The 15473-nt window shown below is 40.9% G+C and overlaps 1 protein-coding gene across 4 annotated transcripts in view; it reads right to left on the reverse strand.

Annotated features, from left to right (window-relative positions):
- Window positions 1-15473, reverse strand: part of LOC308589986 (multidrug resistance-associated protein 1-like) — a 29531-nt gene that overhangs the window by 7931 nt on the left and 6127 nt on the right. For 3 of the 4 annotated variants that reach the window (XR_014009593.1, XR_014009594.1, XM_081199611.1), the window contains exons 5-19: window positions 14399-14576; window positions 12938-13192; window positions 11847-11912; window positions 10495-10632; window positions 9502-9648; window positions 7548-7632; window positions 7380-7446; window positions 5969-6095; window positions 5429-5605; window positions 4790-4957; window positions 4497-4683; window positions 2891-2951; window positions 1361-1403; window positions 889-1108; window positions 142-296 (exon numbers count right to left, since the gene is read on the reverse strand). Coding sequence is in view for 2 of the 4 variants with exons in the window: in XM_081199611.1 (XP_081055737.1) it covers window positions 142-296; window positions 889-1108; window positions 1361-1403; window positions 2891-2951; window positions 4497-4683; window positions 4790-4957; window positions 5429-5605; window positions 5969-6095; window positions 7380-7446; window positions 7548-7632; window positions 9502-9648; window positions 10495-10632; window positions 11847-11912; window positions 12938-13192; window positions 14399-14576 (2074 nt within the window). In the remaining 2 variants the exon portion in view is untranslated. Of the gene's footprint in view, window positions 1-141; window positions 297-888; window positions 1109-1360; window positions 1404-2890; window positions 2952-4496; window positions 4684-4789; window positions 4958-5428; window positions 5606-5968; window positions 6096-7379; window positions 7447-7547; window positions 7633-9501; window positions 9649-10494; window positions 10633-11846; window positions 11913-12937; window positions 13193-13443; window positions 13568-14398; window positions 14577-15473 lie in introns of those variants that run through there. The other variant, XM_081199612.1, reaches the window with a different exon arrangement.

The following is a 15473-nucleotide window of genomic DNA, read 5'->3' on the forward strand; positions in this document are numbered from 1 at the left end:
ATGCATTCACACCGGGGGGGGGGGGAAGGGGGGAAGGAAAGAGTGAGTAATTTTCCCATGACCCAAGGATGAGAGGCAGCAGGTTCTGACCACCCTCCCAAAGGTGACACACAAAACAGACAGAGAGTATTTGCTCCTTACCTTTGTGAACCTGTTGATGATTTGACCTACGGGGTTAGTTTCAAAATACTGGAGTGGAAGGTGGAGCACACTATCTAGCAACTGATGATGCAAAGACCGAGATGCAGAGAGAGATCCTCTAGTGAGCACATATGCACCACAGCAAACCAAAAGACCTTGGATGAACAGTATTAAAGGCAACATTAAGAATTTCATCTAACTTAGTTTCAAAGAGTTCACCACAGCAGCTTCTATATTCAAGATAGCTTTGTGTGAACCTTAATCCATCCTCTCTGCTGGTCTCCCAAGTATGGAGAGAGATGATGAAGTAAAGAGTTTAACTCAGTGGGCCCTTCAAACTTCCAGGAAACCCCAAGCAGCAACTCAACGCTGCTGGGAAGCCTGAGGTACCAGAGCATGCAAAATCACAGTAAGCAGTTCCCTGCCCTTGTTCAGATTGTATTATGCATGCAGCAAAGAGGTTCCCTGAACTGTTTGTTTCCTACAAAGCATGCCTTTGGCATACCACCTCCACAAATCTCCCTAGCATGTGTTAAGTGGCATCACACTAAAGCAGTGTTTGTAATCTTGATGAACAATTAAATGCCTCTTTTGCCATCTGCAGGTGAGCAGAAAGAAGGGGCCAACCTTGCAGAATGCCTGCAAGAATTGACCACAGATTACATGAATCTTAGTGTAGGACTATCAAGGAAGCTAAACTTGGAAAAGCAAAGAAAATAGTCAGATGCCTCATATGTGTAGGCTTACCCTGTAGGAATCCCAAGAGCCCATAGATACTAAGTTTGTAGTTTCTTAATTGTTTCCATTCTGTGTAGTCTTTGATTTCTTTTGCTTCTGTTGTCCATGTGCTGAGCCACAGATTTTGCCCTATGGCTACAACATTTTGGCCTATGTAAGCTGCTACGGTTAGCCACACCCATGACCAGCCAAATGCTTGTAGGTACTTCAAAACAATTGACATTCTCATCTAAATATAAAAGATGTTCATGAGAGTTATTAGAATATGCAGACAGGATAGTCTTGGTAAAGTAAGTAGGTAGAATAAGTGATTTATACTTCTTCAAACCCAATATAAAATTATAAAACTCAATTTCGCATAATGAGTCTTCAAAAATACATTCTCCCCTTCAAGCAACTGATTTCACATTTGCATCTACTGTTTATTTAACTGTCTGTTGCATTTTAGAAACATGTAAATAACATTAAAAAAAATACTTACAGAACCAGTGGCAACTTTTTCTTTCTTCATTAAGAATGCATTCCTTTGATCAAAAGAAGAATTGCAATAAAAGCTCTTTTACATTAAAATAAAAAACGAAACATAGAACCCATCTAAAAACAAGTTGTGAGTGTTAAAACCTTCAGGTCCTCTACAGAATAGGCAGAAACTGTGCCTTCTCTGATGGACAGGAATACAGGTGTGCCCCAGCCTCAGGCCACTTACATCAAGGGAGGGTTGCAGAAGACAAACTCACAGTTGTGTGTAAGTGCACAATAAGGAATTGGAGCACAAACAATGGAGATTGCCACTTGCATTTCCTTCACCAATTCCTCCTTCCTGTTCCAGCTCCCCATATCACATTCCACACCATTAGGGGTGGGGGAGAGGTGGGTGGGTTGCATGAGAAAAGCTTTTCCATTGGCACAGTGTGCTCCAGTGGGAAATAGGCAAAGAGCCCAATTCCACTCATGGGCATTAGAATTTTGCCCTGTGTTTCTATAATATGCCCACAAGAGGGCTGCACCACAAATCTAAATGAAAAGCAGATGATTCAAGGGGACGGAGGACGCACTATTGCATTGTTTTTACTACTTTGTTGTTTGCTGCCTTTGGAAAGAAGGGCAAGACAGAAATTTAGCAAACACTCACTCATGGCACTGAACTCTTTGGATGCCTCCACTCTAGGAGTGAAAGCTATTAAGAGTGGTTTTCATAGAGTACTGAACTGAAAACTCAATTTTAGAACTCCCCCATCCCCAAGACTGGGGCTGCAGAAAAGGAGAAAGACATCTGGGTATTTGCAGGGCGGATGGTTAGTTATGCGGGTGGTTAGTTACGCGGGTGGGACGAAAGCAAAGTGCAAGTAGATAAATAGGTACCACTCCGGCGGGAAGGTAAATGGCGTTTCCGTGTGCTGCTCTGGTTTGCCAGAAGCGGCTTAGTCATGCTGGCCACATGACCTGGAAGCTGTACGCCGGCTCCCTCGGCCAATAAAACGAGATGAACGCCGCAATCCCAGAGTCGGTCACGACTGGACCTAATGGTCAGGGGTCCCTTTACCTTTTTATGGTTAGTTACAGCTACACTATCCTGGTCTCTGCTTCAAAATGATTCTGTCAAGCCAGCTACCTACTCTGCAAGAATCCTCCAATTTCATAACTACCACATATCCTATTATCTTGGTTTGAGTAAGGCTAGAATTTCTTTGTGTATGCCTTCAGCTTTGGGGGCACCAGCCACAACTGGATCCACAAGATCCAAATGACAGCCAATGTATATATAAGGGAGATCTGCTGGTCCCTCTCTGAATGCATTTGCAGCTCTACTTTTCTCCCTTTTGAGCTATCATGTATACTTTATTTCATAAAATTCAGACACCACTTGCACTGTAAAAACAACAACTTCAAAGCAGCTTACAAAAGATAAACCAGTAAAATAAAGGAAAAATTGCAACCCTACTTTAAAACAAACCAAAGTTTAAAATTACCTCATGGAAAGTGGCTCTTTCAGCTGTTTCTGAGTACTCACCTGTCTTTTTCCCCCAGCTGTCTTTTCTTTGGCACAATGTGGTCTCTTGTTTTGATTTTACCTTAAGAATAAGGTTAAACAGGATTTATAATAAATAATAATAATTACCTACTGAAATACGTACGATATATTGGGTTGAATTCAGAGACACCAGAAATTCTGGCAATGGTGCTGTGAGCTGAACAGCACCATGAGCTGTTGTGCAAGATCTAGCAGAAGGCACTTTGTGCAACATCAAACAACAGCTTATGCAATGACTTGTACAAACAGCAGCACATCTCTGAATACTCCTCTCTGCTCAGGCAAGGAGCTTCTGCGAAGTCATAAAAAGAGACCTTGTGTTTTTGTGCAAACACAACATTTTTGGATTCAACACAATAAAGTGTAGTCAAATGAACATTCATCAGGATAGAAACAGATCATTTAACTGCTGATACAAAACATATACAGATGGTGTGAACTTAATTTCTATGTTCATTCATTAGTTGGTCACTGATCCCCACCCTCCCGCTGCCCCAACAAAATTACTGCAGTCATCCATTCTACTGGGCACAAAAGAAGTACTGAAATATTATAATATGTTCACTTTTTTCTTTCCTTTTCCATCAAAAGGCTCATCAGAGCCAACAACCTCTGACAAGATCAGGGTTGGGGCCCACCTCTCCTTCACCGCATGGGAGGGACTCACAAAGAATAGTTGGACTGTTATTTCCAGACAGTGAATCCCATAGACAAATACAGTCAGTTGTGAGAAATGAGGGTTATGAAAAAAAGGTTATGAAATTATACATGTTTGTTTGTCTTTTTATTTGTTTGTATTGTTTAAAAAATGTTGTAAAACCAATAAAAAATTTATAAAAAAAACAAATACAGTCAGTTGTGAATGATCTAGGCTAGTCAGAAAGAAGTTCTGGCTAAAATAAACTGGATTATCTTGTTTTTTCATGCATCAGATTTTAGCAGATCTTGAAATCTTAAAGGTTCAAGAAGCCCAAAGTGGCAGAAGATGGAATTATTAAACACACACACACACACACACACACACAGCAGAAACGCACTGAACATTCAATGCATGATGGGGCAGCAAGATCACACTTGAGTACCATCCCACTGCACTTTACATGCCATTTGCTATAATATCTAAATGGTGAGTTTCATGACAGGGTATGGTGTCATGGGTAATGGACTTAGAATGAAGAAATCTGGGTTCAATTTCCTACAACTCACCCATGGAGGAATCTGGTGTCCCTGGCCTAGGCACTCCCACTCAGTTTAACCTACTTTATAAGTTTATAGGCAACCCACAGGGAGACACTATATTCTGCCTGAGCTCCTTGGGAGCAGGAGGAGAGACAAAAAGTAATTGATTCCTGCATGCACATATATGGCAGATAAGGTGTCATCGGTACTGTTCAAAACTAGGGAAGTCCTATATGTCATGGAGGCAATAAGCCAAATCTATGGAAACCAGGGTTATAACAGGTATGTCTGAAAGGAGGTGGGCACAATACACATGCATTGGCTTTTATCATTTGGAGCACAGGGTTCAAATGTCACAAAACAAAAGAACGCAAGTTGGCTTGTACAAATCTGTTTTGTTGCCTACTTGACACTGAGGGCATCTCTTCATCTTCCTTTCCTCCACCAAAGGTTTGAATAAGCTCAGCAAAGTTTGCTCTTCGAGAGAGTAGGTCTTTGTAACTTCCCATTTCAGTAATTCTACCATCTTCCATCATGACAACTATATCGGTCTGAGAGAGGATTGCAAGGTTGTGCGTCACTAAAATACGAGTCTTGGGAGAAAGAAAACACAACCATGTTTATATTTTGCACTGTTAAATAGGAGAAACATGTTAAAAGTATTAATTCAAAAGACTGAAAAGAAGAATCATTATGTACCTTGTTTTTCAATAAGCCTGAGGGCCCAATCACCTTCTCAAAAAGATGCTTCCCAACATGGACATCTACTGCAGATAAGGGATCATCTAATAAATAGAGATCAGCACTGCTGTAGACAGCTCTAGCTAGGCTGACTCTCTGTTTCTGGCCACCACTTATATTCACTCCCTAGGAAAAAATAAAGCCAATACTATTCAAAACTTTTAAAAAAACAATAATGTACTTCCCGCCCCCACCCTAAAATCCTTAATATAACACATTAATATTGATAATATATAAAAAATACTCTTATCAGTAGAGTATAAAAGCAAGATTATAAAGTAGTTAGAAAATGACCTGTGCTTTGGCCAAGTTTCACTCTTTTACCTGCTGATGTGTTTTATATTGGGTGGAGAACATGGGGCCCTCCAGAGGTTATGTTAAGTACACAGTATTACCCCAAACACTCTTAGTCTGCTTTTCCGATTTTATTAAGGGAGCAGTTTCATTTCAGCGATGAACTATCACCACAACCAAAAGAGTACAATTTGAAAATGGCTCAGACAGATCCCTAATGAAACCCAACTGTCTTTCTTAGTACTTTTAAATTTAATCCCTACCCTGAATAAACTTTCCACGCACATGGGCATTTTCACTTACCCTTTCTCCAATTTCTGTTTGATCCCCAGCTGGTAATTGCTCCAAGTCTGGCAACAAAGCACAGGCTTCCAAAACCTTTTCATAGTAGAGCTTGTTCAGTTCCAGGCCAAAAAGAATATTTTCCCGTAAAGTGGTATTCTGAATCCAGGCTTGCTGGGACACATAAGCAACTGAACCCTGAAAGAAAGAAAGAAGAAAACACACTGAAGTGTGCAATGCTCTGAGAAGGGCTGAACTCCATGAATGAATATTCATCTTCCTGCAGACACTACAATTCTGGCTCTCTTCAGGCCACACTACTAGAATAAGCCTACAATAGGACTGGCTCAAACCCTTATCTGTGTAGAGAAACAATGAATTCTTGAGAGTTCAAGAAGAGCCACAGGATTTGTTTTCTTTTTTAAAAAACACCCTGTTAAAAGGTAATATAAAAAATACTGCAATTTTTCAAAGACTCAAATACACAGAAAAAAATACACTTTCAAACAATAAACATTTTCAAAATGAAAATAATCTGAAGCCAAAACAGTCTCATTTTACTTTTCTCTGAGCAGTTCCTCCTGTTTTTTCCATTTCTCCCAGAACTGCAGAAAGGAGAGATGATTTTCCAGCTCCTACTTGACCCACAACAGCAACCAGTGAACCTTCTGGGATCTCTAGGTTCAATCTAGAAATATTGAAGGAAAGAAGAATTTATTTAATGGTTGTTCTGAAGAATAAGACTCCTTACTCAACAATAAGCTATATCCTGCCCTCCTTGTACTTTTGCGTCACCTGGGTTGCAAAGCTTCCTGCAGGGTCCTAGTGTTTCAGTCACCACTGCGTGCTGTCACAATAAGGGTTGTCTCTGCTCCAGAGCTTTCCATAGGCTTTATACACATCATAGCTAGAAGCCACCATCTATTCCTGTCAAATTACACTCTCAGCCATCAACATTTTATCATTCCCATCTTCATCTACTTAAAGTTTGTTTCATATGGCCCCTTTTATTAGCTCATGTGTGAAACATGGGGCAGGGAGGTATCCATGGAGAGCGGGTACCCACATCTTCAAATGTTTTTGGCACATCTACAGAGTGCACAAATTCATTTTGTAGCAGCAAGTCTCTGGTGAACCTGGCAAATGTTTTACTGTTTACCGGTGGACCCAAGTTAATGTTTTAACATGCCATCCGTACAGATCGTGGTAGTTCCTTTATTTTGTTGTGGATGTACAACAGGCACACGCCTATTATATATATACACACATAACTACTGTTGGTGATGTGGGAAAACTTAAGGGTGAGGGATCATGGCTGTATATCAATTATTAAAAGGGCTATCACATAGATGATGGAGTAAATTTGTTGGGACTCAAATGAATAGGTTTGAATTACAAGAAAAAGAATTTCAAGTAAATATTTAAGAACCTCCTGACAGTATGAGCTGTTTGATAGTGGAGCAGACTGCCTCAAATGGTGGTGAACTCTTCTCCTTCAGTAGAGGTATTTAATCAGAGATTAGATGAGAGATACTTTACTAGTGAGTTGTCTGAATCAACAGGGGTTTGAATTAGATGACCTTATATAGGAGCTGAGCTTTCACCTTGTTTAATAACCAGCAGACTCCAAATTAAGGCGGTGGCTGGATATCCTGTTTGTGCAACACATGATGATTTGCTTTAGGCAGAAGAGGATGCCAGGACCATTCTCATAGCTGCTGTCAGATGTAGTGCATATGAAAAATGCAGAGCTGCCTGTACTAATGTTGCTTGCAAATCTGATCTTCCAACTATTTGCCCTTTCAGAGATTCCTTCCCTTCCCAATAAGGTTTTTCCCCTCAGTTCCCCCTCACTATAAGATGTATGAGTTCTCCTTTTCATTTGATCACTCAACTCCAGTATTCAGGACATTGACCTTAGCACATGATTACAGATTTTTGCATTAGACTGTAAATATAGTTTGTTTCTTACTTATTTAAGGTTGGCGCTCCAATCTTCTCCCAGCGGAAAGAGGCGTTAACAAATCTAAATGCATGATCTTGAAGTTCAGAAACAAAACAACTCAAGTTAACAGACACAGACTTTGCAGCCCAAGTTCTCAAGCATCAGTCATATACTGGAAACAGATGAAAAGCTTACCCCCACTGTAATCTGTGTGGATGTTTTGAGGGTTGAGGTCTTCAGAAGACAGAAAATCATCTAAACGAATTATAGAAACCTTTGTCTGCAAAAACAGGTGAACGCTGAGTCAATTTAGGTTTTACAAAATAATTTTGAGGATGTTACAAACCCATGCAGAGATTTTTTGCTATTTCCAAAAGCAAAGTAACGCTGCACTGCTTACACTTAGCCTGAGACTGAAAACACACTGTTTCTTTGCAAAAGTGTCCTATATGCTTTTCTTTAGCCATGTGGGGAGCTAGTTCTCTGTAGGGTCTAGTAAACAGAGTACACTCTACTTCCTTACAATAAAACACCAATCCTATAGTGCCTTCTGGGTGGACTAGATGGGGATGAGAGGAGTTCTAGCCCAAAGCATCTAGAGAACACCAGACTAAGGAAGGCTGCATCAAGTAGTCATCTGTTTTCGCTCTGATTTTGATTTAGTAATTCATTGCTGAAGGTAGCTTGCAGCATTGCGGGCAATGAAAGGTAAAGCATCATGATCACAGAAGGTACCCCATTTGCAACATCCTTTATACATCACCTTTGGGCTCTCAAAGTGACTTACAACAGTTAAATGATAAAAAGAGCATTAAAACAAGGCAATAAAACAAATTCAGAAACAGGTAGGAATCAAAAGATGTCTAAACGTTAGAAAGTCTTTACTGCTCAGATTAAAAGCATTACTGAAGGGGGCCAGCCTAATTTGGGTTGCCATATTTTGAAGAGCAAAAAAGAGGACACATTTTCCAAATTCTATTTTTAAGTATGGATTGCAATGATGACTCTACCCATGAAAAAGAGGACATGTCCTGGAAAAGGAGTACATATGGCAACCCTATGAGTCAGGGTGTCACACTCGTTATCATTGGACTCTCATGCTTAAGCCATAACAATAACAATAATAATAATAATAATAATTTATTATTTATACCCCGCCCATCTAGCTGGGTTTCCCCAGCCACTTTGGGCGGCTTCCAACAAAACACTAAAATACAATAACCTATTAAACATTAATAGCTTCCCTAAACAGGGCTGCCTTTAGATGTCTTCTAAAAGTTTGGTAGTTATTTTTCTCTTTGACATCTGGTGGGAGGGCGTTCCACAGGGCAGGTGCCATTACCAAGAAGGCCCTCTGCCTGGTTCTCTGTAACTTGGCTTCTCACAGCGAGGGAACCGCCAGAAGGCCCTCAGAGCTGGACCTCAGTGTCCGGGCAGAACAATGGAGGTGGAGATGCTCCTTCAGGTATACTGGACCAAGCCTTACAAGATAGTTGGCTGGTAATGGCTAGTTTTGAGGAAATTGAGATCTTAAAGCCAAAATTATTCTAATAGTGGAAGTCACTTATTTAAATTCAAACCTTCCTCCAACTATTCTTAAAGTATGTTTGTGCAATGTTTAGAGCAGAAAGAGCAACAAGCGGGGGAGGGGGCATTCTTGGCCCTTCCGTTTGTGATTCAATTTTTAGGCAATCTGTACCTCTGCCCCACCCTTGATGCTTATTTCCTATGGCAACTGAACTGAGGGCAGATGCACTTGTATAGGGAGAATAGCAACAGGGAAGAAAGTGTTGGATGCCATATGAGTTTGGCTTTCCACACTCATGCATCAAATTTTCTCTAAAATCCAGGGTCGTTCCCTTCCTGCTCTATATGCAATTGTTAAAACAAACAGGTCTGGCCCCGATTTTCAAGATGTGCTAAGAGATTCATCAAACTCCCCCCCCCCCCCAAGATAAACTTTGAAAAGGGAATGGTATGTGTTTTAAAGTATACACATCACTTTAGCAAAGTCCCTTATAATTTTATCTAGCAGAATGAACCAATACATTTTAAACGTTAACTAAAAGATGAAAAACATGCACATTATTAAATGTTATTTAAGTACCACAAATATCCTTTCTAGGATATGCTCAAACAGTATATTTACCTGAGCTATTCCAGAAATCGCTGTAGGCAAGTCGAACAAAGGCAGTCGTAAAATATTAAACAAAGAGATAGAAGTAAACACTTTAGCAGCGGTTAAAACATTTTCTTCATCCAACAGAAAATATACTCCAAATGTAGTCAAAGAGACCTTTAAGAGAAAGAAGTAATGGGGTTCCCCCCGTAGGTTAAGAGCTCAATTTTCAGTAGTACTGACTGAACAGTGCTTTAGTTTATTGCTAATAAACAGCATGACTGACATGAAACAACTCAATTCAACACATGTTTCCTTGGCAGAAACCACTAGCAAAAACCAAGCTTTCTTAAGTACCATTTCACTTAGTTTAGCTTACTTCCAACTGAAAGTTGAAGACTTTCATATTCATAGAGAAAGCAAGCATATAAGTAATGCACACTTTGGACTATTTGCTATGCAGATAGTATCGATTTCTCCTACAGCTAAAGCCAAAACAGCATTAGGCTGCAATGCTAAAATGGAACTTATACATTCAAAATGAACTGCAAAGTTATAGCAGCATAAATGCACAAGTCTTACCTAATAACTAGCATTATATTCCAAACTAAGCTTAAACTAGACCCATTGGGTTGGATCCTAAATTGTTCTTCCATTCATATAATTTGCCAGACTTTCCTTAAAATTTTATTTTGCTTCCACCATGTTTTCTTCAGAATTTCCCCACTCAAACTCTTTACTTTGTTGTTACATCAAATTAAAATCTGAGCATGAAAACAAAACCCTACTTTGTAATCAGGAAATTTATTTTAAATAAATTGCTCCATTTGTTGCCCAATGCAGAAAGATTACTTCACACACTGGTGGCTTTTGAACCAGCATGTGATAAAACTTGGATATGTACTGCACATTCTTAATGGTGGCAAAATAGTTCTTTATCAGCAGGGTTGTCTTGCACCCAGCAAGATGTAGGATATATAATTACCCAACTGTATAAATGAGTGCTATTTCATTAAAACACACCAAGAAAGGGATACAAGTCAACGTCAACATGGAGAATGTTGTCAGGTAGCCAGAGGATTTCAAAACATCGATTTCACGTTCCCGAATGTCCACGATCTTTTTCTGATATGATGGCTCCCATGTGTATAGCTTGAGAATCTAAACAGAAATGTACATTTTGAAACACTGGCACCAGTTAGCAATATTGTGTGATACAAATTTATGCTCAAACATGTGCTATTATAGTACATTTAAAGTGCAAAACATGCACACACACCCCTCATATTGATGTGAAAACTAGGCTGTGTAGCAGTTCCTCATAAAACCCATGAAGACAACTTTTCCATTCTATATAGGAGGACACCATCACAGTTTGACATTTACCTCAAACAGAGACTCTTCCCTAAGAGACACAAAGTGATCAGGTAGTCCATTCTTTTTCAGGCAGGGACATTCTATGTGGTGAATGGAAGGACCTCTGCTTGATGCAGTTAGTTTTTTCTCTAGTGCCATCAGGGTGCGTGACACTTTATGGCATACAAGAGGACAAGTTACTGCCCTGAGGAGCTAGCAATCCAAGAATGCAAGAGAAAAAGCAGAAGAAAGGAAGGGGAAGGGAGGCAGGCCTAAACAGGGTTAAACAGGTAATATGTGGCTGTTTATGGACACGGGTGGCGCTGTGGGTTAAACCACAGAGCCTAGGACTTGCTGATCAGAAGGTCGGTGGTTCGAATCCTCGCAATGGGGTGAGCTCCCGTTGCTCGGTCCCTGCTTCTGCCAAACTAGCAGTTCGAAAGCACGTCAAAGTGCAAGTAGATAAATAGGTACCGCTGCGGTGGGAAGGTAAACGGTGTTTCCGTGTGCTGCTCTGGTTCACCAGAAGCAGCTTAGTCATGCTGGCCACATGACCCAGAAGCTGTACACCAGCTCCCTCGGCCAATAAAGCAAGATGAGCACCGCAACCCCAGAGTCGGTCACGACTGGACCTAATGGTCAGGGGTCCCTTTATCCTTTATCTTTATGTGGCTGTTCAGTTGCATGCACTTGGGCTTAGTTTTATCAATTTAAGGCATTGAAATTTCCTGGTTGTGATGCAGCACATTACATGGCAGAAGCTTGCCCAGTCCAGACTCTGAATGAATGATATGAGAGTCATCTTGAAAGAAATATAGTGCACTCTTCCTGAAAACTTTCACATTTTTGATAGTGGAAAAAGGGAATGAATCATAATAACAATAATTCTTCAGAAATGGCAAAGTGCACAATCTATTATCAAGTTAGCTCAAAATAATCTACATGTGGTTATGAATTGAGACATATATTGCCCTCCATAATCAGACTAAACAAGTATACAGATTCACTATCTGTCTTACCTTTATTCCATGCAAGATTTCACTTAGGAGTTTAATTTGTTTATCCTTACTCTTCATTTGACTTTTCTGAAAAACAATAAAGTTTATTAATAAAGGTTATAGGATTAAAGGTTCATTTTTTATGCTGCATAGCACATATATGTTTAATATCCCACAACTGATACAGCCAATGAGAATGCAAATCAATAATGTTTCAGGCAGAATAACTGTAGTATTTACTTACACTGGTAGATGACTGGACTTTTTTGTTTATTTTTTTTTTTTTAAATAAGCATTATAAAGACAGAAGATTTGATAAATCTCATTTAGCAATTGGGACAGTGGACCTGTGTGACAGACACCCTCACTTAAGATGGGTGCTGGGTAATGTGCTAGATGTGTCATTAGATAAATCTTTCCCTTTATTCCCATAGTAGAGGTCTTCAGTTAAGTGTTTGTAGTAGGGTTTATGTTTAACAGCAGTAAGTTATTATAATTAGATGAAGGGGAACCCAGAGGATCTAAGTAAGGATAGGGCATCTTTTGAGCAAAATTAAAACTTTATGTGTTTGCACTCAAAGATAGCTTAGTTGGTACTTTTGAAAGGCACTGCACTTTGTTTCAAACAGACACTTCTTACTGAAATATTTAAGATCTTTCTCAACTTCACACTTCAAACCTGTCACTGGACAGATAAATTATTTCTAGGATGACTACTATCTTACGCTACACATAAAACACCCCAGCCTCTCTTAGAAACCCAACCTTTCCTCAGGTAGCTTCACACTTAGCTTCAACATGTAATGTGCCAGTTGTTGTTTAGTCGTTTAGTCGTGTCCGACTTTTCGTGACCCCATGGACCAGAGCACGCCAGGCATGTGCCAGAGCTGTTGCATTTGGGAGACCACCTGCTCACTGTCGAGTGCCATCATGCCCTGAAGTCAATGCTGCTCTTGGGTGGGCTTGAGGGGGCAACAATGGGATCAGGGGCTGGGAAAGCCTGAGTGCTTCTACTTACTTACCTAACTCAGGATGCAACCCATTCAAATTAAAATGATCATCTCCCCATAATACAACAACTTTCTATGGTACGTCCAACTGAAATTCCTTACCTGTAGCTGCTTGACTTTGACAGCAAAAAAAGCATTGGCTGGTAACACCAAAAGCAGCACACTAACACCTGCTAGCACCGAGGGGCCCAATTCTTGCCAAAGGAAGGTAATGGCCAGGAGGATCTGAAAGGGGGCTGACCATAAGAGGTTGAGGTTGACTGCCAGTTCTGTGAGTTGCTGGATATCTGCTGTCATCAAGTTGACAGTTTCCCCAGTTGTATACTTCTTTCTTGAAGAGCTAGATAAATTTAAAGCCTGCGGCCAAGGACAGACGGATGGTATAATGAATATTCTGGAAACACGTTTTGTAATAGTCCTACCATTGTGATACAAAACCATAAAAGATGGCCACTTTAAATTATCTGGATGGATTTATAGGAATGCTTTTAAAACTTAAGTATGCCTCCATCAATCCAGTCCAGCAGAACTTTGCATTCACTATTAAAATGAATGAGGAAACTTATATACAAGGAAGTTCCATGTGCACATTGGAACAAGACAAGAACCTTTGAAATATTTGCGAGAATTTCTTGTTTCCACTAGCAGTTCAGGGGTGACAAACCTTTTTTGACCAGGGGGCAGATCTTTATCTCCCGTCAACTCCCATGGGCCAGCTCTGACAGGTGGATGGGACCATCCATTTCTCAATCACTTGACATCATAATGATGACAGATGGCTGGCATATGCATAGTCCCACCTACTGGTCAAAGCTGACCCATAGGAGGGAAGGAGATAGCGACAAAGCAGAACTGAACTCCCCACACATCAGCTAATGTGTGGGAAGTTCAAGCTTACTTTCTACAGGGTATGGGTGTATCAGCTGCTTCCCTTTGGGAAGTGGCCAGCACACCCTAACCAAGCAGGATGGAATTCCCCATGCATCAACGGATGGGTCAGCATTCAGTTTTGTTTTCTGCACTGATCAACTTCATCTGGGGAACTAGTGTGTGCAGCTGAACCAAACACCCATTGGTTAACATCACCTGATTGACAAGTGGACATGGTTTCAGAATAACAGCCTGGAAGGCCAAACTGGAAGCCCTGGCAGGTCAAGACTGCCCCATGCGCCAAAGGTTCCCAACCTCTGATTTATATTATCCACTCTGCAAGAATTTACTTGATGTCAATATCTGAGCTTTCTATAAAGGAAATTCCTCACCTTCTGTTCCCCAAGGCAGATCTAAGTGCCCCCTTGGAAAGGTCTGTCCTGAGGACCCTGGAACCTGAACGGAAGACCTCAAATGCAGGGCAGGGGGAATTGGGAAGGCAGTTTGAACAAGCTGGGTTCACTTGTGCAGGCTGCCTCTGTCCAATTTCCCCCTGATAACAGCCTACTATTACGGCCCCCTGCCCACATCCCAAGGATTGGGAGGAATGAACTGTGGAAGGGTTAGTGGGGGATTTCCCTTCTGCAGGCATCATTGCCCCCGCCCCCAATATGGACAGACAGGAGAGATTACCTTTTTGTATACAAGGCCAGTGACGGCAGTTCGAATTTTCCCAACAGTAAGCAAGTTAAGGCGCTGGTAGGCCTGTTGGATTAGTGTCTGCATAACAACCACAAGCAGAAGAGCCACTGCATACCCATAGCCATTCCAGAGTGGAGCAGAGGAATGCTCACACAACAGAATCATTTCCCTGCAATGCAAGACAGCGAAGTTTGTTTTATTTTATTCTTAAAGCAAATTATGATCTTATTCCTATTCATATAACGCAGTGAATAAGCTTCCAACTTTCATTAGATCCACTTAGTTGAAAAACTAGGAACACCTGGGTGATGTTTATCTTGTTCCTAGAATGTGGAGGACACTGAACAAAGATGCCAAGTTTCACCCAGGTCCTGACCAGCTGGATGTCATGCCTGGGTAGGCTTCACTGTGCCAGGCCATCCCCTGTGACTGAGAGCAGATGAAGGCAATGGGTAGGCTGGCTGAAGGGTGGCCACCATCCTCTCAGCCAATATCCTCTCAGCTCCTGGGACACAATCCATATGATCTGCAGCATCCCACCCTGAACACAGAACCCTTTCAAAGGCTGCATCCTAAGTGTAGGAAATGCAATGTGTTCCAAGAATGCATAGCATATACAGTGGATGAGTGTGGCCTTTGCATACGGAGGCAGAGGGAACCATCATGTTGAAAGCATAGAAATATGCCTCTCACTGCAACAATCTGGCAGCAGATTCCAGAAACTACTTGGCCTCTGATGCATTTGCACAGGCAGCCCAGTCTCCATATGTCACTGACAGGGGCAGGATAATGCCTAAACTGAGAAGCACTAATAGCAGAGTTAACTCTGATAAGAGAGCTGCAAAGTTTAATTAACTGAAAGCCTTTAATCGATAAACAGGCATCAATGATGAACTGGGCAGCATATTTTTTAAATACAAGTCCTTTTAAAAACTGAAAATGGCACCCACCATCCTGAAAGAGGTATTCCTCCTTTAACTGCAAAAGGAAGCAGATTTTCCTAAACTCATGGCAGTTGAACTACATGTAGTCATCTAAAAAATGAATTATTATTTATGTGCCAGAA

The sequence above is a fragment of the Podarcis bocagei genome (genome assembly GCF_964188305.1).
Source record: "Podarcis bocagei genome assembly, chromosome: 6".
Lineage (NCBI taxonomy): Eukaryota > Metazoa > Chordata > Lepidosauria > Squamata > Lacertidae > Podarcis > Podarcis bocagei.